The sequence below is a fragment of the Ambystoma mexicanum genome, chromosome 5p (genome assembly GCF_040938575.1).
Source record: "Ambystoma mexicanum isolate Mex_15411 chromosome 5p, UKY_AmexF1_1, whole genome shotgun sequence".
Classification (NCBI taxonomy): Eukaryota; Metazoa; Chordata; class Amphibia; order Caudata; family Ambystomatidae; genus Ambystoma; species Ambystoma mexicanum.
This window is the reverse complement of record NC_090930.1, coordinates 687,183,548-687,206,657: the sequence shown is the minus strand read 5'-3', so window position 1 is coordinate 687,206,657 and position 23,110 is coordinate 687,183,548. Positions and strand designations below refer to the sequence as shown.

The 23,110-nt window shown below is 47.6% G+C and overlaps 2 protein-coding genes across 4 annotated transcripts in view; one reads left to right on the top strand and one right to left on the bottom strand.

Annotated features, from left to right (window-relative positions):
- NUP62CL (nucleoporin 62 C-terminal like) overlaps positions 1-21,434 on the bottom strand; it is a 724,508-nt gene extending 703,074 nt beyond the window's left edge. The window contains exon 1 of one of the 2 annotated variants that reach the window (XM_069613059.1): positions 21,263-21,434. Coding sequence is in view for 1 of the 2 variants with exons in the window: in XM_069613058.1 (XP_069469159.1) it covers positions 27-39 (13 nt within the window). In the remaining variant the exon portion in view is untranslated. Of the gene's footprint in view, positions 1-26; positions 55-21,262 lie in introns of those variants that run through there. The other variant, XM_069613058.1, reaches the window with a different exon arrangement.
- A 370-nt stretch (positions 21,435-21,804) lies between these two features.
- The window catches only part of DNAAF6 (dynein axonemal assembly factor 6), a 502,401-nt gene continuing 501,095 nt past the window's right edge, over positions 21,805-23,110 (top strand). Inside the window, exon 1 of one of the 2 annotated variants that reach the window (XM_069613060.1) lies at positions 21,805-22,317. In XM_069613060.1, the coding sequence (XP_069469161.1) occupies positions 22,221-22,317 (97 nt within the window). In that variant the 5' untranslated portion in view covers positions 21,805-22,220. The remainder of the gene's footprint in view (positions 22,318-23,110) is intronic. The other variant, XM_069613061.1, reaches the window with a different exon arrangement.

The window sequence follows — 23,110 nt, the reverse complement described above, 5'->3', positions numbered from 1 at the left end:
TACCTAATCTTAATTATGCAAATTACCTGGTCGAAGCATACAAGACCATGCTCACCACAGCATTCAACCAATTGGCTCCAGAAAAAAACACGCCTCGCGAAGGAGACACCATCTAAGGACTGAAAGAAAAAGGCTTTTCAGCTCTGTTACAAATGCCAGTCACTAGACAATAAAAATAAGTATACAAACTTACTGTGTACAAAGGGGATACCTGCTGCCCTGAGGTCGTTATTAAAGCTTGTGCAGTACAACTTCTACCCCTTATCACCAAATTCATAAACAATGTTCCCAGTCTCATTAAGCACACCTGGATCTCACCATTATTGAAAAAACCATCTCTGGACACAGCTTTGCCAGAGAACTATCGCCCCATTACCAATATCCTGTTCTTGTGGAGGATTCTGGACATGGTGGAAGTAGATTCAAGAATTTCTAAAATCTTAAAACCTTCTGGGACATAAACAATCTGGCTTTCGGAAGGCTCATAGCACCAAATCCACCCTGCTTGACTTCAAGTCTAACATTTTACATCACTTTGATAGGGGCAGCACTGGGGTGTTGATGCTGCTTGACCAGTCTTTGGCTTTTGGCGTAATGGACCACAAAATACTGGTGCAAAGGCTTTATGACAGTCTTCTTTTCCCCCAAAGCGGCCGCTTTGGTCAACTGCTTTTTATCAGAACTGGCGAATGTCTTCCACAATGATGCCAAAGCAAATACCTACCCGGTTTTATGTGGAGTACCACAGGGGGCATGTATTTCACCCGCCCCTTTTAACATCTATACCATCCCCCTTTTTGAAATACTGGAAGAAGGAACCATGTGCGTGAACTACACAGATGACACAGAGTGTCTTATTACCCTTTCTAGCAACCATACCAAAGACATACTCCCAGTTAACAAAATCTATAACCGGATAATGGATGGTGGACAATGGTCTCGCTCTTAACACACACAAGAACAGAACTGATGATTTCACACACAGTCACCCAGTTAAAGAAACTCGGGAATGAGTACAAGGCTTTTAACACCTCAGGTTGCACCATAACAACCCACCCCCCAAAGTCAAAACTCTGGGTGTAGTCCTAGAACAGGGATGATCTATGACAGCACACATGAACAGCCTTGCCGCAATCTCAGCTTACTACCTAAAACTGTTAGCAGAAATCATATCTTCCCTCAAATCAGACCTCCCCTTAATCGGTCAAATTGTGCGACCATTGCCAGGGCAATCATTGGCGCTCGAATTGATTACTGTGCACGCCTTCTCCTGGGAACCTGTAAAGGTTAGCTGGTCCACCTTCAGGTTGTCCAAAACAATGCTGTGAGAGTTGTGAAGGGCACAAAGAGATCGGATCATATCATAACCCCAGGAGGGCTCTTCACTGGCTTCCGGTGGAAAGGAGAATGACCCATCAGATCCTCTGCATCACATACAGACGTCTCCACAGGAAAGGTCCCAGCTACCTTGCAGACAGACTTAGAATGGCTGCCGGCAAGGAGATTCCTCTGGTCAAACAACTCCCACATCCTGCTCATTCCCAGAGCTAAATTGGCCATAGTTGCTCAGGAATCATTCCCACACTAGGCACCTAGACAGTGTAACAACAATGCTCCCCGATTTAAGAGCATGCCCTTGCTTAGGAAAATTCAAACACAAACTCAAATCCGTCCTCTTTAGGTGAACCCCTCTGCCTGATCCTTAAATTGCAATTCCTGTGTTTCTGTTTTCATGTCCCGTTCCCTGCCCTGTTATGCCCAGTCTACGCACATTACAAATAAATAAGGGGTGTTTCAACCAAAAGGGGAGCACTGTATAAATATACAAAATTACATTATTACACAGTGCTGAAGGAAGTGGTGTGATCTAGATACGATGGGCAGAAGGCAGGGAGTACTCCCTCATTGGCATGTAAAGGATGTTTAAGCCAAGCTTTGAAGAGAACCACAGTCACGCTGAATTTGTATGCGATGGTAAGCGGGTTGCAATGGAGCAGGTCGAGTAAGGTGAAAGAGCAGAAGCGAGGGGAGGCACAGAACAGGGAGGATGAGTGAAGAGGAGAAGCAGAGGGATGTGAGGCTGGCTGATCTCTGTTGACTTGTAAAGGACTGCAATGTTTTCGGAATATGCAAACAAAGGAATGCATATTCCAAACACAGCGTGCGAGATGCTCTGGAGTCACACAACATGAGCCCCTCATTCTTGGTATTGACAGCCTTTCAAGAGGGGCAATTTATAAGTGATGGCTCATTTAACAACCCATTGTTTTTATACAGTATATGCTTAACATTTCAGTGTTAAGAACTGCACATTGGTCATTTGTATTCACCAGGCCAGCACGAGTATCATTTAGCTGATCAAAACTATGCAAAAGAGAATTATCGTGCCACACAGAAAAGATTTAAACTATTTTCTTTATATTCATGTCGCTTTGACACACCAAAACCTTTTTTTTATATTACTTTTTAATATGGCACATACCTGGAAAGGTTAACTCTAGTTTTCTTACTTAAGTATTCTAGTGGCTGCTTTGGGACATGGACTAAATGCATCCTTTCAGCATCAAAGGTCTTTTAATTGTCTAAACAAGCCACCCACTGCCTAGCGAGCTCACAGATGGCAACTCAATGTCACTTGGCACCTTGATTAGGAAAGTGGAGTTCATTGTGTGTCACTGAGCAGACAGTAGTCCATGGCAAATCAATGCACTGATGTGTGCAGCAATGATTTGTGCGCTGCAAAAGTCGCCACCCTGTTGGTTAATGGTGTCTATTTGGTGCTCCTGTATGTAACAGCACGTGTGACCAATGTCCATACAAGAGCACACTAGGATGTTTTGTTTATGTGACTCTGATGAGCATGCCATACTGTGCCCACACTAAACGCAAACAAAGAAGTAGCCTCAAATTGTAAATCCACGAGGCCAAACGCCCTTTCTACACTGCCACACCATGATTTTCACTAGCTGCAGGCCAGCACTAATAAGAGATGCTAATGCTAGCTCTGTTAGATAAAGCATGTGCCTGCTCTTTTATGCCGAAATAACCCCTGAGGCCTGCGCAAAGGTGAGGAGGTAGTGGCTGAGGAACTGTGGGCCCTTTACCACGCATCAGAAGCCGGTTTTGTTTAAAACGCTTCATCAGACCCTATTCCACCTCTTCTGGTTATGCCCTAAAGCCACCCTATTTTGGAAAAACATCCTGGAACAAATTAAAACAATCACCGACTCAACATCCCCTGGGATCCAGGGATCGTGCTACTGGGGGCGACAGGAGAAGGCCAATTCCCCCTAACCAGCAACCTGGCGGACCTATGCTCCCATCTCCTGGCAGCCGCCAAAATTACCATCGCCAGACTCTGGAAAAACCCAGAGGGTCCGTCCACACAGATGTGGTGGTCCAAATGCTGGGAAATTGTCGCAGCGGAGAAAATCACAGCCATCAGGTCAGGCAATAAACCCAAATTTGAAGGCACATGGGCGCCCTTTCTGGACTATGGGCAGCAATTCCCTGGGGTGGCGAGGCAGCCACCTAACTTACGCTGGATGGAAACCCAAGACTGAAAAGAACGCACAGCCCCAAGCCGGACAGGCAGCTGAGTTCCTCCAGTCCTCTGAAGTGCCACGAACGATCAATCGATTTCCCCCAGACTTGGAAGATCCGGTGCTAAAGTACCCTGCCGAAATCTAGTGAAAGTGTCACCTCGAACCCTTGAAATTGTCTCCTTGTCGAAATAGGCAGTAATCTGCTCTTATGTGAAAACAGCTCCTTGTCCCTTGTTCACCCTTCCTCCCCCCACCCTGTTGTAGTTATTACTTTTATTATTGAAGAGAACGCAAGACTGGGTAAGACTTAAGCACGCAAAGTACTGTTCTCCTGAATTATATGTTCTAACAAGCTGGCAAAACATGTAATAATATCAACTTCTGCATGACTTGTTATGTTTAAAACAATAAAAATAAGGTTGGAAAAAAAAAACGCTTCATCAGCTTATTACTGGTCAGGCTAAAGTTTGAAAGAGTTACAATCCTTTCAGTGTAGCCTTTCTGTGCCTTGTTTATTGGTTCCATCAAGTGCGGTATCCTGCCCCGTCTGTAGATATAATTGCCTAAATATGTTTCTGTATTGGGATTGGGCATTCCCACACTGACACCAAGCCCTTCACCTCCCATCTCTGAAATTCAACAGACACAAGAAGCAAAATAGCCCTTGTACCACATTTGAGTGGCTGATGTTGCAGCCATTTTATACTCTCATCTAAAAACGTAAGCTCTCCAAATGAGCACATATGGTTCATGGTTACAAACATTTTAAAGTTAGGATGAGTATTGTCGTCCGTGATGTAAGCACCAAGCCATGCATCAGTTGTGCATTTAGAGAGGCACACATACACTCCTTTAGCACAGACTTGTTTATCAAATGTAGGAGATCTCTGATCACTTTTATAGTCCTGAATGCAAGTTATACATGAATCCTAATTGGTGCTATTTGTCCCCTTTCCCACTCTCAGAGAGGTATTTTTAAAGAGTACAATTAGATTGTACCAGCCTGTCCATCTTAGAATGATAACCTATCAGAAAATAATTCATATGGCTAGTCTAGTGTTGCCCCTTGTGAAATACAAGTGAGGTGATACGAACAGAAAATCTGCAACACAGAGCCAGGTCAGTAGGCCCTCAGACCCCAATAGGCTGTTCACACCGCTGTGTGCCAGTACAGACAGTTTGAAACTGCATCCAGGCAAGGCCTTCACTAAGAGCAGGTCACAGAAAACGCCATTTACTTGGGCAGCAACAGCTGTGTTTTCTCATTAGAAGTCTTCTGTAAAGTACTTGAATTACAATGTAATGAAACCAGCTTCATTTATATAGCAATTATTTATTCATATTGAGGAGGGGTTTTGTTGCATGACAGAGGTGTAGTTTGGGAGTGACGCGTGCCAGTCAGTGTGGGGTGCATTCTGAGGTTTCTGATGTTTCGCCCTGGGCACCAAGTTGGCTAGAAACTGCCCTGATTACAGCACACACCTTTTGCGCGGATGACCAGACCCTCCCATCTGAATGCAGAGCATGAAATCACTAATGAAGGCTCATTAGTGACATACTGCCCTACTTTCGGATGGGATGGGGTGGTGGCGGGGGGGAAACTGCCCCCATGTTGTCAGTCAGAATTCATTTAGCTCAGCAATGAATTCAGTTAACTGCCTTTTGTCCTGGTGCTTAAAATGTGCGCTTTGCATTACAAGCTGTTTGCCGCAGATTGGTTCCACTGTAAGCAGGGGAGAAATGAGGACTGTGGGGACTCTGTACACTTAGTGAATACAACAAAGACCCTATGGTCCTCATTTCCCCTGCAGCAGCAGTGGCCAGGGAAGGCACCAGGGCATTGCTTCCTTTTCCAATTAGAGGAGCCAGGGCATTTCAATTATGTCATATTAGGGGCCTTCACTGTGCCAGATAATCCCAACATTCTCTTTAATTTTATGCAAAGCTGCATTTTATTTTTACAAGATTATTTTACTCACTGAATACTGATCAAGTCACCTAACATTAAGGTCCAGCTTCGATAAAAACTTCCCTGAAGAAAATGCTGGCATTAATGACTGGGTGATGCAGCCTTTTCAGGTGGTGCATCTTCCATTTGATGTCCAGGAGGAGTTGATGTAGGTTCAATCGGACACTAGTCTGCAATCTGAATTTTGGAACATTGCATTGGGCGACTTTTGGCTGAAGGTAATCCTGGACTATCCTACATTGGCAATGTCTGCTATACAGACTCTCTTACCCTTTGGGTCTTCGTACTTGTGTGAAATAGGCTTTTCAGCATTGGCTGTACTGAAAGCGAAATACTGCACTAGGCTGGAAGTGGAGGACAACCTCAAAGTGGCGGTCTCAAAAATAAAACCACACATTGACTCACTTCCTGAATGGCCAGCCTTCTACTGGTTTGAGAGACACTGGAGCGAGCATGACAGTGGTGGACAGGACCCTGCTCAAGCCAGAGGACTATGTAGGTGCTCCTCCGAGAACCACCAGGTTAGCTTGTGGGCCTCCCAAATGTCTCCAATCGTAATGTTGACTAAGGCTACAGGCGATAAGACAGCAAAGCCTCCGTTCCTGGTTCAGGACAACGTGCCTGCGAATATTTTGTTGGGAAACCATTTGGTCGAATTGGGGATGATCACGGATGGTCTACCCATGGCTGCTGTGGCAGTCACCCGATCGCAGGTCACACAGGGTCCGGCTGCTAACCCGGTATCCTTGCCAATGGGGAAACCCAAGTCACTAAAGAAACGGAGGAGTAAGGCGGCCGCCCCTGTGGAGGGAGCCCCTACTCCTCCCACTGTTCCGACAGCACCCATTGGGATCCATGCTCCGGATGGGCTGGGTCCAGTGATAAATCTCTTCTCAACTCCTGTGGGAGACGAGCAGAAGACTTTCCTGTCGGAGAGGCTCTTAACCCGGAGGATCATCCCGACCTTCAAATGCTTCTTGGCTGAAGGGGGGGCCCTTCCGGGTGGACTTCTGTAAGGGACAGAGAGTGCCACTCTCTCGAGAGTCTGAGGACACAGGCCCTGTCCCAGGAACAGGGAGAAGTGCCTGGGACATTTTGGATTTATTGGGAGGGTGAGTTCCTTGTTAGTGAGCCCACTAAGCCTGAACTTGGTACCCTCAAGAGGTTGGTGGTACCCCAGGTTTACCAGCCCTTCCTGCTGCAGTTGGTGCATGAGGTGCCCTTGGCTGGTCATCTTGGTACCAAGAAGACTAAGCAGAGGCTCTCTGCCCATTTCTACTGGCCACGGATGGGAGTAGAAGTGGAGTCCCACTGCAGGACCTGCCCAACTTGTCAGTTGTCTGGCAAGACTGGAGACAGAGTCATCGCCCCACTGCAACCGTTGGCAGTGGTGGGCACACCGTTTGAGAGGGTTGGCATCGACATCGTCGGTCCCCTTGACCTTCCCATGTCGGGTGGACATCGGTTCATCCTAGTTTTGGTAGATCATGCCACCAGGTACCCTAAAGCTATACCCCTTTGGACGGTTACGGCCAAGGTGGTTGCCAGGGCTCTCCTGGGCATTTTCACCTGTGTTGGGTTCCCTAAGGAGGTTGTCTCTGATAGAGGATCCAACTTCATGTCTAGTTACATGAAAACCATGTGGAAAGAATGCGGGGTAACCTATAAGTTCTCCACCTCTTACCACCCCCAGACCAACTGTTTCGTTGAGAGATTTAACAAAACACTCAAGGGCATGTTAGGCGCTTTGGAAGAGCCCCTCAGGAAGAAGTGGGATCTTCTCCTGCCATGCCTGCTGTTTGCTTACAGAGAGGTACCTCAAGAGGGTGTTGGTTTCAGCCCCTTTGAGTTACTCTTTGGACATCCCGTGAGGGGGCCACTCGCCTTGATCCGAGAAGGTTGGGTGGCACCCCTCCAAGTCCCGCCAAGCAAGTGGGGAACTATGTGTTAGGCCTCAGACGGAGGAGGACACAGATGATGGGTCAGGCAAGAGCGAATCTGAAGGCCAGCCAGGAATTGAATAAGTACTGGCATGACTTTAAAGCTTGGCAAGTGAATTGGACTCCGGGACAGGAGGTCCTCGTGATGGAGCCTACCAAGCCTCGGGCTTTGGCGGATAAATGGACTGGACCCTTCCGTATAATCTTCAAGACGGGTGAGGTCAATTATCTGGTTGACATGAGAGCCGCTGGTGTAGCCCCTCAGATATTCCATGTTAACAGGCTTAAGCATTTCCACCGGTGGGCCAAAGTCTCATGCCTCTTGCTAGCTTCAGGACAAGAAGAGGATGAGAGTGAGCCCCTTCCTGATTTGCTGCATAGCAACCCTCAGGATGGCTCAGTGGAGGGAGTGCATCTCTCTCCCGATCTGACGACAGAGCAGCAGAAGGCCTGCCGGGCTTTGCTCCGGCAGTATGCCTCTCTTTGTTCTCACTGACACCATGCCTTACACTGTCGCTGGTGACAGTGTGCCTGTCAAAAGCAGGTGCTACTGTATGTCAGATACCGTCAAGAACCACATCCAGGCCTAGGTCGCCAAGATGTTGGATCTGGGTGTTCTTGAACCCTCAACCAGTCCCTGGTCCAGTCCCATGGTCCTTGTCCCCAAGGCAAGTTCCCAGGCAGGTACCAAGGATTGGAGGTTCTGTGTGGACTACCGAGGAGTCAATGCCGTCACCAAAACTGACGCGCACCCTTTGCCCCAGGCTGATGAGCTCATGGACACCATAGGTGCTGCCAAATTTGTGAGCACCTTCGACTCTTACCTCAGGCTATTGGCAAATAGCTCTGACGGACCATGCCAAGGAAAAGACGGCGTTCTCAACACCAAAGGGACTCAACCAGTTTAGAGTCATGCCTTTCGGGCTGAAGAACGCCCCTGCCACTTTCCAGAGATTAGTCAACCATGCGCTCAGTGGGCAGGAAGCCTTTTGCGTGGCGTACTTGGACGACATTGCCGTCTACAGTTCCACCTGGGAAAAGCATTTGACTCATCTGGATAAAGTGTTGCAGGCGTTAAAAAGGGCTAACCTCACTATCAAGGCCACCAAGTGCCAGATAGCTCAGAGGAAAGTCACCACTCTTGGTCATGAGGTAGGAGGGGGTCAAATCCAACCTCTCCCCAGTAAAGTATAGGATGTACATGACTGGGAGACGCCCACTACTCAAACCCAGGTGAGAGCCTTTCTGGGCCTCACTGGGTATTATCGCAATTTCATGGCAGACTATGGAACAATAGCTGCACCCCTGACAGTGTTGACTTTGCCCAAACAACCTCGGAAGGTTAATTGGACTGAAGACTGTCAGAGGGCCTTTGATGGCTTGAAAGGAAGTCTGTGTCGGGCACCCATGCTGTGTGCGCCTGATTACAGCAAGCCCTTTATCGTTCAAACTGACGCCTGTGACACCGGAATTGGAGCCGTCTTGTCCCAGTTAGATGACAAAGGAAGAGAGCATCCGATCATATTCATCAGTAGACAACTTAAGGGTAGGGAACTTAGGTGGGCTACTGTTGAAAAGGAATGTTTTAGTATTGTTTGGAGCCTTAGGCGTTTCAGACCCTACCTTACCGGGTCTACCTTCAAGGTCCAAACCGATCATAAGCCCCTTAAGTGGCTTATGCAGATGAAGGGTGAAAACCCTAAACTGCTCCGGTGGTCCATTAGTTTACAAGATCTAGACTTTACCATTGAGCACAGACCAGGGAAGAATCACGATAATGCAGATGGCCTTTCCAGAAGGTATGTTGACCGTCTAGATGAGGGTGTCTATCCTGTGGGAAATTAGGCACCCTCCACCTCAGTCTGGGGGAAGGGGGGGGGACCACTGTGATGCTGGAAATGCATCAGAGGGACAGGGCCTCCGTATCCTTGTCCTTTACTGCTTTTTATCGTGTGTTCTGTCGCGTTTTCCGCGCAGGAGTTCATGTGGGACTCCTGGCGGTGCAGCTCTCTCTCCTTTTGGTTTGGTGAACGGACCCGTGGGATACCCTTATGGCACCCATGGGTAGGGGTACAACCCTGTGCCCCTAGTGTATGTTTTTGGGCACCTGTGTGTGACCCACAGAGCAGGGTACGGGCTGGTGGCAGCTCCGTGCTGAAATGACTGGTGCCCTGAGCATCCTCCATTTTGGGATGCCCAGGCCCTGTCATTGGAATCGGTAGATTCCTGATGGAGACAAAATGGCCCCATGGCCTCTTGCCTTCCATCACCTGTTACTCTGATCTTCCCGAAGTCGTGGGAAGCCCAGCCTCGGTCCCTTCCCCCTGACTGGCTGTTCAGTGGAAATTTCCGTATATGGTAGTGTGGGGAAGCGCCGACCAGACTGGCTGGAGCCTTCTCAACGACCCTATGTTGTGGGTACGCCTGTGGGTGGGACCTAGGTGAATGGAGTGTGTGACAAATATACATTCTATGTTGTGACTGTCTAGTATCTGGTGTTTAACACAATGGTTGAGACAGCCCTGCCCGAAACCGGTATGAATGCAGCTTGGAGTGTTGAATGGCTCGGTACTTGTCCCAATACACATAACTTGTTGTGAGTGTCTGGAGAGAAGTGAATGGCCTGAATACCTCGTGTGCCTGATTGGCTGCCTGCCTGCATGAATGCCCGTAGTCGTGATTGGATGCTTGAGTGTGACCCAGCGGAATTAATGGGAGATCAACAGTATATCTGGGGACCTCTCACTGCTAGGAATCGTGTTCAGAAGCTGAAGTCCCCTACGATCAGTAACTGCAGTGAAGCTTAACCTTGAGCCCTGCTGGACGAGAAGAATTGCTGTTGCTCTACTTTGCAATCTGAAAGCTGCTGTGCTTCAAGAACTGACCCAGAGAGGACCTGTTAAGGCGCCCTCTTCCCGAGCCACGAGGGACCATCGTGCACAGCTGATCTTTGCCTAAGCTCCCTGGTAGACAGACCTTCGACAGGCTGCCAACCCGATACAGGGACGGCTGCGGAAGTCCAAGTAGAAGCGCCCGGACTGTTGTCCGCCACTGTCGCCGACAGCCGTCGCCGACCAGAGCCGCCGTAATCCGGTTGCCTAAGAACTTCATTGATCCAAGGACGCTCTCGTCCGCATCGTCGCTGCTGTATCCTGCTGGAAAAGGCCTGACCATCAACGCGCCGAGGAGCAACCACTGGTGGGTTTCCCGCCACCCAAAGACCACAGAGACGCAGATGATTCGACGCCCTTGCTGGGCCACAGTTCTTCAACTCTTGGCGGTCCAGAACCATCGACACTGAGGTGCCCCGCACGCCTCTTCCTGGCAGAACGTTTACGCTTCCCCGTCAACGAGCACCGCTAGGAACGGCGCGGCCACTTCACTGTCGTAGCTCGACCTGTTCTCCGTCAGACGTTCGACGACCCGTGACTCCTGCCTGAAAGGGAGGACACTCAAGAAGGGTTGCCGATTTCCCCCGACGCGGAACGCTACAACACCAAGGTACTTTGGGGTTGCAGAACTATTGGGAAGTCTAAGGGTGAACAATATATGGACTGGGCTTGTATCTTTCTTCTACAGGTTGCCCAGGTGGGTGGGTGGGGGGGGGGGATCTCCACCCAGAGCTGTGTTTAACGGTAGTTACCAGTACTCTGCCTATTTCTCAACCATCCCGCTTTCCTTCCTCTCTCTACTGCTGGTTTCCTCTTTATTGTGATCTGTGTGTCATTCTGACCGCATGCACTTGAATAAGATCTAATCACGTTAGTGGTACCACTTTAGAATTGTACATATTTACCATTGTTGATTTTCGGAGTACAAAGTGAGTTATCGTGATCGAGTATATGACTTTGAATATTAACTATATTAAGACTGTGTTTTAACCAATACAGTGTGTGGACATTAAGAACCAGCTCGCATCACCTCCCGAAAAGCTAGGCCTTGATTGCTCGTCCATTGCTACAATAATAGAGAATCTTGGCAGGGGTCTCTGTGCCTCCCCTCTACCATATAGAGAGCGGAAGTGCAGACCCCCCCCTCCGGTCTTTACAATATGTCAGTGTAGTGCTGGAGAATTAATTTTCCAAATGGACAGTTACATTTTGTAATCACACACTTCCACCCAGATGACAACTGCAGAGCTGAAAGATAACGTCCAATGAATAGTACAATTTCTTATTGACTACAAAATTAAGCACAGCAATACAGCCACATATTCGGCACAAGCCAATGACTAAAAAAAGACAACCAGATGTGTAAAAGTTCTAAAGTCAGGTATGCAGAAAGAGCACCACCACTGTGAAAGGTCTTTTAGTACCATATAACGTAATGCTTTTATGGTACCCTATGTGTAGAGATATCGCAAGACCTCCCGGTCTCGCGAGATCTCGTCAGAAAAGCGGAAGTGCGGTTCCTGCGCTTCCCGCACGGATACACTCGGAGTAGAGGCACGGAGCAACATCAGCTCCTGTGTGCTCCTCCACTGGACTGGCCCCTGAGCCTTTATTGACACTATATACTTATATCACCTGCACCAGAGTTCTAGGGCGTGTTGCCCCTTTGGAAGTTATATGATTTATGATGCACATTTCCAGTTGATGTTCCAGGTAAATAAAGAAGCACCATCTGCAGCTGCACAGTTTCTTGTCCATCATTTCTGTAATTATACAACAATTTGCGACGAGGATCACCGCTAAAACCCATGCGGTGCCATGCAAGGTGCGACACCACCACCGCCTTTCCTGCAAACTCCAGGTAGGCCTGCCATTCCGTGGCCACAATGGCAACCCCTATTCACTACGTACATAGGGGCCTTAGGCTGTGCAGGCTACTCGGCAGCGAGACGTAGGGCGATGTTACTAAATGCCGTGGGCGTCTAAGGACAAAGGGTGTTCGAGAGTCTCACCCCGGAGCCAGTTGCCGGCGACAACGATGATGTATTTAAGGGAGCCGTAAGAAGAATTGTCAAGAGATTAACCAGCAAGGAGAATACCGTACTATACAGGATAAGGTTTTATAGCCGCAAGCAGGAGGCGTCTGAACCTGTAGATGACTACGTTACCAAGCTGCGCGAATTGGCAGCACTATGCAACTTTGGAAATAACGCAGAGAGTCTGATCTGTGATATGCTGGTGGTCCATACCAACAGCAGGAAGGTGCAACACAAGTTCATGCTAGAGAAAGAACTACAGCTGGAAAAAGCAATTGAAATAGCGAGAGCAGTGGAAGAGACGGCTGGTAGAAGAAAAGAATTAGCAAGTGGCCACAGCCCAGCCGAAGTGCAAGCAGTAACGTTCTGTCCAAAGAAGGAGAGGCCGGTCCTTGACGCGAGAGAAGGGAAATGGGTGAGGAAAGAACGTTAAAATGCCACAGGTGCACCAGCACAAAGCACTTAGCTTTTGATAAAGAGTTCCCGGCAAGGGATAAGGAGTGCTCAGTGTGCAAAAAGATCGGACACTTCTCAATTGTGTGCCGATGGCGAAACAAACGTCACGAGTGTCAGCGCTGAATACAATACGGAGAGGGAATCGTCCTCCAAAGATGAAGGGAGACCTACCGTCATAATGGTGAACAGCCCACGAGCCAAAAGAGAAAAGCCCCACTACACCATCAAAATCAATGGACTGCTAACAAGAGTCATGGCTGACTCGGGCTCTGACCTCACCATAATACCCCTGCGCACATACAAAGAGATGATGGGAACAGAGACGGTCCAAGTGCTTAGCACTCGGCACAGGCCTACAGTTTTCGACGGTGCGTCGGTAGACCTGCTGGGCTACATCAAAGCGAAAGTGGAGTTCAAAAGAAGAGAGACTACCACAAAAGTTAACTTTAGTCAAGAAGGCCCAGCAGTACTAGGGTGGGACGACCAGGCAAAACTGAAAATTAAGCTAGACCCCATCACAGAGGACCAGGTACTGTCGGTCAGTTGGAGAGGAGCGCCAGTAGCGAAAGGAGATTATCCAAAACTATTTTTGGAAGAGCCAGGACACATCAAAGTCTTTGTCCACAAAATACTACTTAAGACCAACGCAGTCCCGGTCAAACACAGAGTAAGACCAGTACCGGCAACCGCAAGAGACACACTCAGAAACCAATTGGACAGAATGAGGAAAGATGGCACCATCGAAGAAATTGAAGCATCAGAGTGGCTGAACCCATTGGTACTCATAAAAAAAGCAGAATTCACAAGAGCTAAGGGTATGCATTGATCTCCGCAGTCTAAACCTGGAAGTAATCGCGGACAGGTATCCCCTGCCGAGCATCAATGAATTAATCCTCATGATGAAGGAGGCCAGAGTGTTCTCGAAGTTGGACATGAGGAATGCTTACCATCAAATACAACTACACTAGGAGTCCAAACCACTGACTGCTTTCATCACGCCGTTTGGCGCTTATCAAGTCACAAAGATGCCGTTTGGCCTATCATCCGCAGCCTCAGCGTTTCAACGCATGATGGACGCTCTACTACGGAACGTCAGGAATGTGTCCTACTTCCAGGATGAAATCCTGGTATACGCAAGGGACGAGCAGACGCATGATGCCACATTAAAAACAGCCCTCATCAAGCTCCAAGAAGCGGGATTAATGTATGAAAAATGCGTATTCAAAGCAAAAGAAGTTGAGTATTTGGGGTACAAGATATCAGATCAAGGTATAAGTCCCAAGCAAAACCTACTACAGGCTATAATTAAAGCACCCGAACCCACCAACAAAGACGAAGTGAGGTAATTCCTCGGGCTGGCAGAATGTTATGCAAAATTCATCCCCAAAGTCTCTGAAACCTCACCGCCACTCCGCAAGCTTCTCAAAAAAGGGTCAGAGTACACGTGGCAAGAAGCCCAGAAGAAAGCGGTGGAAAGCATGAAACGACACATAGTTGAAGTGTCGTGCTTGGAAACCGTTCAACCCAGAGTGGAGTACAGTCATCACTACGGATGCCAGCGAATACGGATTAGGAGCTGTTCTCACCCAGAAAAAGAGCGACACAGAGCATGTGGTGGCATTTGCCTCTAAGGCCCTATTGTCAGCTGAACAAAACTACTCCACTATCGAGAAGGAAATGCTGGCGTGTGCATGGGCTGTGGAACATTTCAGGACATATGTGTGGGGCACAAGGTTCAAGTTAGTCACCAACCACAAACCCCTCATCCATATGCTCAGCCCAGGCGGCACCAAAGTGTCAACACCCAGATTAGCACGGATAGCAGCCAAACTGCAAGAATATACCTTCGAGGTAGTACACATCTCGGGGTGGAAAAATTTGCAGGCGGACTGCATGTCAAGATTGCCAGAAGGCAAGGACAATGCCACCACCTTCTTACAAGAAGAATGAGTTTTAGCATCCATCACAGATCTCAAGGTTCCAGACTACCTAGAGCTAAGTGAAAGACACTGCATGGAAGAAGACGGAAAAGACCCCACCATGGCAAGAATTAGAGAATGGGTCAAGAACGGATGGCCAGATGAAAGGGTAGTGCCGGAAGGAATGAGACCATATTGGAAAGTGGAAATGAAATCTCGGAAGCTGACGGAATAATTATGAAAACTGACAAGGTGATTCCGCCCACAGGTATGAGGAAAACCATCCTGTGCAGAGTTCATGCAGGCCATTTGGGGAACACCATGACACTACTAGGAGAAGCCTTCCAAGAAGCAGGAGCAGGAGCTCCCCAAGCTGTTGGAGCAGCATCCGCAGTACAAACCCCCCTGGCAGCCACTGGAGGTAAGCCTCAAGGCTGCAGCACCCTCCCCCAGCAAATATTCGAAAAACATCCCGCGCGCACCGAGCGCTGCACTAATTTGCATATTTTGCCCATATTAAGTCGGATTTCAGCAAAATCAAGGAAATCTGGCGCATTTGCCGCTCTGCGACCCTGAAGCCCAGGCTACCCCTCATCTCCATTAAGCTACATGAGGGAGAATCCCTTCTAAGATGGCCGCCCAGCCCACTGATCACATCTAAGCAGCCCTGCCATATGCTGCTCCACTCACCAATTGGCCCCAGCTCCCCTCATATCAGCCAATCCGTGTCCGGAGGCGTGAGCCGGACCACCTCCTGGAAGGCACCGACTGCAAGGCTGAATCCTGTCCTAGCCTGCCCCAGCCTACCCTGCCATCTGCCAGAACCCCTGCTCGAATTGGCCCAGCCCAAGCTGCCAAACACTAAAGTAACTCTTCTCAGACCAGCACTCAGCCACTGACTTTGCCTTTACTGGCCTCCAGACTTAAATATCCGAAATACGCTTGCTACATAGCACCCTGCGCACGCTTCCGCGCCTCATAATGTGCACTACCACAGTGAGTACACTTACAAACAATTCAACTTGCGTAGTGATTACCTAGCCATTGCGATGCCCACATCCAGCCGTTGCGTTGCCCTAGCCACTGCGTAGCCATTGTGTTGCCCTAGCCATTGTGTTCTCTATAGAATGATCCCCATTTTCATCTTCCTGATCACCCTTTGCTCCACAATGACAACAGCAAACCACCCACTGCAGTCTATGCCTACTGCAACATCAACCTCTGATGACGAGCCCCGACCGACCAGCACCCCAGACACTAACCCACAATCCATAAAGATACCTATCACCCACCACCTCATAACAAATATCCCATGCGATACCTTAAGTAGAAATGCCAAGTTACGATCAAGACTACCCAAAATCTATGAACCCCCAGCCAGACTAGCCACCAAACCTAGCAATATAAGAAACCTCCAACGCAATGCCCCCAAACTAGACACCTCCCCCACCAAAAGAGACTCCCATGCTAACAGTCCCATTAACAAACACCGCAAATCAAGCAATAGAGCCACCAAAAAGAAAAGCCATGGTCACCCCTGCGACACCCAAACCAAACATACCTCTGAAGGGTGCCCTTATTAATGCTAGATCGTTAATAGCACATGCCACCAAAATTGCCGATCTCATCCAAATAGGCGATTATGACCTTCTAGCCATAACGGAAACTTGGCTTCACCAAGCAGCAGGACTTGCTTTGATGCTTGCCCTTCCCCCTAACTACAACATTCTCAGAGAGGACAGAACCAACTCTCGAGGAGGCGGCCTAGCCATCATCGCTAAAAACAATCTCGCCATAAAAACAGAAACGCCCTCAATCACCAAATCTTGTGAATCCTTAACCGCCAAACTCTCAACATCACCTTCTCAATCTATCAACATACACCTCATCTATAGGCCACCAGGTCCCCTTGGAACCTTTGAGGAGGACATCTCTATGATCCTCTCAAACAATCTAAAAAACTAATCGCAAGCCATCCTCCTGGGTGACATGAACTTAGGTTTCAACGACCACAAAGACTTGCAAGCGACTAACATCGCCAATATCATCACAGAACTGGGATTTACCCAAAGAATCTCTCAACCTACCCACGAAAAAGGTCGAACACTCGAGTGGGTAGCCAACCACAACTGTAATGTAACAATTACCGATGTCTGCCCACAAATCTGGACAGATCATGCACGAATATCCTTCCTCATAAATGAAAACACCACCCAACCCAAGGAAAATATATTGCCCCCCCCTACCAACCAGAAATTAAAAAAAAACAGAACTGCGGACAAACTGCTCCCACTTATCCTCCCAACTCTAAATTCCTTATCTGAATCACTAAACCCAACAGCCCTAGTGAACGAATTCAACTCAACCATGGCCATAGCCTTGGACACTATCGCCCTGTTGAAAATGAGAAAAAGCAAGCCCACAGCACATTTAAACACTTGGTTCACCCCTCACCTCAAAACCCTAAGAATTGAACCGCCTGGCGACTAACTCCATCAGAGACTAACAAAGTAGCTCTCATCAGTGCCTCCAAGATCTACAAAAATGAAATAAGGAGGGCCAAAAAAGAAAACTTTAACAACAGAATACTACAGGCTAAATCTGGAACCAAAGAGCCATTTCTTATACTAAAAGAACTGGAAAACCCTATCCCTGCTCCAGACAACTGTGACAAAAATAAAACGTGGTGTTCTAACATCCAAAAAGCTCTAAACAACAAACTTGCCACACTCCAAACCAAAATTGAGCAAAACAACCATCCTAGAGATTGAAAATATAATACTCTTGCTCAAACCAACCAACTGTCGAGGCGGCATATGCCCAGCCCAACTGATAAAAGACGCGGCCAGAGACCTATCCCCATTTATCTCCAAACTTATTAATGCTTCCTTTGCATCAGGCACTATACCAGACAATATTAAAAAATCATGGGTCCTCCCCCTCCTTAAAAAGCTAACCCTGGACCCTGCCATGTCGACTAACTACAGGCCAATCATTACGGTACCATTTCTGCTAAAAATCCTAGACAGAGTGGCCTACCTACAGATCCAGAAATATTTGGAGATGCACCAACTATTAGGCACCAGACAGTCAGACTTCGGGCCTCAACATGGTACCGAAACTGCGCTCATCGATCTCAAAACCCAAGTAGATGAGCTGAGAGATCTTGGGAAAACTGCCCTACTCCTCCTACTGGACCTCTCAGCGGCATTTGACTTGGTGGATCATGATGTGCTATGTACCCACTTGGAAACCGCGGCCCACTTCTCCACACATGACATTGCATGGATCAGGTCGTTCCTAAGCGGCAGAACCATGAGGGTTTTCTCCACCTCCACAGCGGCTGACCCAGTACCTATCACATGTGGCGTCCCCCAGGGATCCTGTGTCTCTCCGACTATGTATAACAACATCTTCACAAAGCCCCTGTTCGATGATCTGGACCTTCTGGTGTCACCTACACAAACTATGCCGATGACACTCAGATTCTCATCCCACTTTCGGGGGGATTATGAATAGGATTTGGCCTTGGTGAACAGAATATACCTCATCATCCAGGCGAGGATGGCCCGTCACGGTCTATGCCTGAATGATGACAAAACGGAAATCATACTGGGGAACACACAAAATATCAAAAGAAGATGGGAACACCATTAAAGTAGCAACAGAAGTAAAAACACTAGGTTTTTACCTCGACTCTTGCCTCTCTCTAACAAAGCAAGTGAATGCGATGGACTCTAGCACCGCTTACACCTGTAAGCCGATTAGAGCAGCTAAACCATATCTATCCACCGCCAGCTGCCTCACCCTATCAAGAACCCTGGTATTATCCAAATTGGACTATTGCAAGGACTATACATAGGGTCCAATAAACACACAATGCAAAAAATCCAAACCCTGCAGAACAACGCCCTTAGAGCCGCTCTAGGAATCCCAAGACGAGAGCATATCTCAGACGTCAGAATACAATCTAACTGGCTATCCACAGCTGACAAAATTAAACTCAAAACAGCATCATTGACTTTCAAAAGTATTAATGATCTAGCCCCCAAATACCTAACAGAAAGATTCAAAAGAAGAACTTCTAACAGACCTACCAGAGAAGCATACACCAACCAACTAGCTGTGCCCCCATTTAGGTAGAGCACAGCCGGAGGTATCAGCTTCCCCGTCAAAGCGGCCCACCTATGGAACTCCCTCCCACCATCCTTAAGGTCTGACCAATCTTATCCACACTTCAGACTTAATAGCATTAAATGGCTCAAAGAAAATGACCTATAACTGACTACACTAAGACCACTCACGTCTGACCCACCTGTTAATTCGCAGCTGAACGCATACCTCCTTGCTCATCACCCCGTTTAACCCACCTTGCTCCTTGACATTCAATGTATACTGTGTATACACCCCTGTGTATGTAACCATGTATATTGTCATCATTTACTGTCAATGCACCCTGCAACCTTCCTGAAATGTGTAACTGTAACATGTAAGCTTAAAGTATTCTTGAACACGCGCCCGGATACCCTCGGGTCTGGCGCGCGCTATCAATAAACAAACAAACACGTTGCAGAGTGAGAGAAGCCTACTGGTGGCCATCCATGGATCAGGATATCCGTACCATGATTGTGAGATGCCACGAGTGTCTCAACAGTGATAAGTGCCTAAAGAGGAGACAGGCGCCCATGATTCCCACAGAAACCCCTGAAGCAGTGTGGTCAAAAGTGGGCCTGGACTTTATAGGACCATTGGAAGCAATGGCACCCGAACATCGCTATGGCATAGTGCTAGTGAACTACTTGATCAAAGTGGGTCGAGGCCGAGTTTGTCCCCAATATTACGACTGCCACTGTAATAGAAGTCCTCACTACCATCTTCCAGAGGGAAGGACTCCCCGATGAATTAGTAAAAGACAATGGGGTACAACTAATATCCAGAGACATGGAACAGTTCTTGAAGAAGCACAACATACACCAGAAGAAAGCAGCGCTGTATCATCCCCAAGCCAATGGGCTTGTGGCGAGGGCCAACAGGTTTATCAGGGGAGTCATCCAATTGGCGACTGCCTCCGGAATTAATACCCTCAAAACTACCAAAGAGCCCATCGCAGCTCACAGACCGACTCCCAATGGGATCACCCAAATCTCCCCTTTTCGCATGTTGAGAGGGAGGAGAGCAGCCTCCACACTAGTGCCACCATGGTTGGCCAGAGTAAGAGAGGATGAGGAAGTAGACTTGTCGGAAGTGGTGTGGAGAATAGAGAACAGCAAAGCATGCAGGAAAAGGTGGAGTGACAAAAGAAGGACAAAACAAGGGTCAGACGTAAAAGAAGGAGATTGGATCAAAATACGTTTGCCGAACAAGGATCAAACGACAGGCTCAAGGTTCAGTAGACCAGTAAAGGTGATTCACAGAGGAACCAACCACGTCCGCACCGAAGATGGGCGCACATGGAACATTGAGAGGGTAGCCATGTTTGAAAAGAGGCAAGAGATAAAAGACCCATGAAAGACCGGAAACCGAGGAGGTAATGGACAATGAGAGAGAGAGAGAGAGAGAGAGAGGGAGACAGACAGAAGAGGAGTCGAAGGAAATGTGTTTGAAGCGGATGCACCCACAGTAGAGCAAGAAGATGACCAGAAGCAGGATGCCCATAGCGAGAGAGGTGACCGGCCGCAAAGGGAACACAGAAGACCGGTGAGATACAATGACTATGTCCTGCATTATCAGGGGGAGGTGTGTAGAGATATCGCGAGACTTACCGGTCTCGCGAGATTGCGTCAGAAAAGCGGAAGTGCATCTCCTGCGCTTCTCGCTCGGAGTAGAGGCACGGAGCAACATCAGCTCCAGTGTGCTCCTCCACTGGACTGGGCCCTGAGCCTTTATTGACACTATATACTTATATCACTTGCACCAGAGTTCTAGGGAATGTTGCTCCTTTGGAAGTTATATGATTTATCATGCACATTTCCAGTTGATGTTCCAGCTAAATAAAGAAGCAACATCTGCAGCTGCACAGTTTCTTGTCCATCATTTCTGTAATTATACAACACTGTTTCGTTCAGTTCTAGATTGTGTGTGAAACTATCATCCGTTCTGCAATTACTAATTTCATTGTTAAATACGATAACAATCAATAAATGCGTTCGAACAAAAACATCACAAAGACTTAAACATGATATTTATCATGTTACCGTGATACAAACTTGTAGAAATGATGTGCTAGAAGCTCGGACTAAGCAAGACAGAAGCATGTAGAATATGGAGATAGCTGCATTGTGTGGAAAGGAAGTAGAAAACCTAATGCGCTGCAATATCAAAGGGGCATTGTTGTTGCCAACTGTGAAGTTTTAATACATTGTGTGAAACTCTTAGATAATACATGGGCATTGAAGGACCTGCAGCGACAAATCACCACCCACTCTGATAACTTTCAACGATCAGAGGAAGGAACATCCTCTGAATGACACTAACAGCTCACTCCACTGCAGGTCACGTTCTCTTACCTGAGCACCCCCCTGTGGACAGACACGTGACTCGAACTCCCCTATTTCTTGTACCCGGTATATTCCGCGCGCTGCCGGAAGAGAAAACACCGCGCAGCCTCTAGAATTTGCGCGTGCGCAGTTTCAACTGTGAAAGGTCCTCATCAGAGGTGTTGGCTATCGCAGGGGTAGTGCCCAAGCAGCGCCTGAACCTAGCAAATGAATAGCATCAGCATTGTACAGTCAGGAATTAAATGAAGGGGAAATTACGTATGGACGAATCGTTCATGTAGGACATAGTGTCTTGTATTTGGGCACGAATACATTTTATTTACGAAAACAACGAGATCAGTGAAAGCATGCGTACAAGGATTTAAGAAACCATTACATGTAAAAAAAAAAAAAAAAACTATCCGGAAAATAGAATATGCCTCTACCCAATTCTCTATCAACTAGAGAAATCGCAAACACGTAAATACTAGAGTTTAACATGGCTGTCGCGCATGCGCAGCCTTGGTTCTCGAGACTGGTCCTGTATTGTCGACTCTTGATAGGAAAAGGGTAACTGAAAGGAAGGTTCAATCAAAGTTGTAGTGTCTTTCTTTTGTGTCTATCGCTTCGAGGCCATAGACAGAAAAACCGCTCGAGCACTTCGGCTACGCCTTCTACTACAGCCATTGTGAGTGGTGAAGCTGATGTTTTGAGACTCTCGTGCAGAGAATATCTGACTACCTTCAAAGATATAACCCTATGTGTATTGCATAATGTTTGTCTCTCTAATTATTTAAAACTTCTTTGGTATTTTTAGTAACAGAAAGCATTTTCTAGCAAGTGCATACCTCAATATTGACAGTTTCTTTAGGTTGTCCGCTTAAATGGCACACTAGTAGCACTACACATTTCACCTCTGGCGGAAACGTGTAAGTAAGTGCCTTCCAAAGATGGCCGGTTGAGTGTCTCTACTCCAGAGTTTGTGACGATGAAATTCAGCAGTAGTATGGCGTCTGCGGTTACCATGGCGACGAACACATTCTTCAATGAACAGTTGATCAGAGCAGCAGAAGACCTTCATGCAGGTACACAAAATGCCGCTTCTAGTTTATAACGCCCTAAAATAGCGCGATTTTATATGCAAGACTGAGGAGCTAGTCACGACTCTTCTTTTTCTTATGAACATATAATTTATTGGCATTGCGTAGCATAACCATAACCAATCACATAACCTAGCCACATGCATACATGTAATTGATGCATTCAGTTACATGTCTGTGGTACATTACATTTAGCTTTCCCATATAAATATGTATTGTGGCATGATATGTCTGATGCTGGGAATTATTGTGTGACTACATTCCAGAGCGATAACATGGGTGGGGTCCTGAGGGCAGTAACTGAGGAGAAAAGTAAGATGTGGGTTGCATAGGGCTTACAGACAAATAATATCACTTTCCCCAGAGGCTGACCGCCTCGAGAGCCTTGGTTCTCTCTAGGCTGGGCTATTGCAACAGCCTCTTTCTCAACCTTCCTATTTCTACTCGCTGTCCTCTACAACCCATCCAGAACAGAGCAGCAAGACATATACTTGGCCTCAAGTCCAGGGACCGTATCTCTCCGGCACTGAAATCCCTCCACTGGCTCCCCGTGGCTGCAAGGATCAAGTTCAAGACCCTCAGCATAATCCACAAGGCTTTCTGGGGCCGAGTCCCACACTATCTACAACGCTCTCTTCCTAAATACTCTCCCTCTAGAGTCCTCCGATCGTCCTCCGCCAAGTGTCTGCGGGTTAGCCGCTTTCACAAACAGAGATTTGGGGGTAGATCTTTATCCTCTGCAGGTGCCTCCCTTTGGAACAGCCTCTCTCCGTCTTGA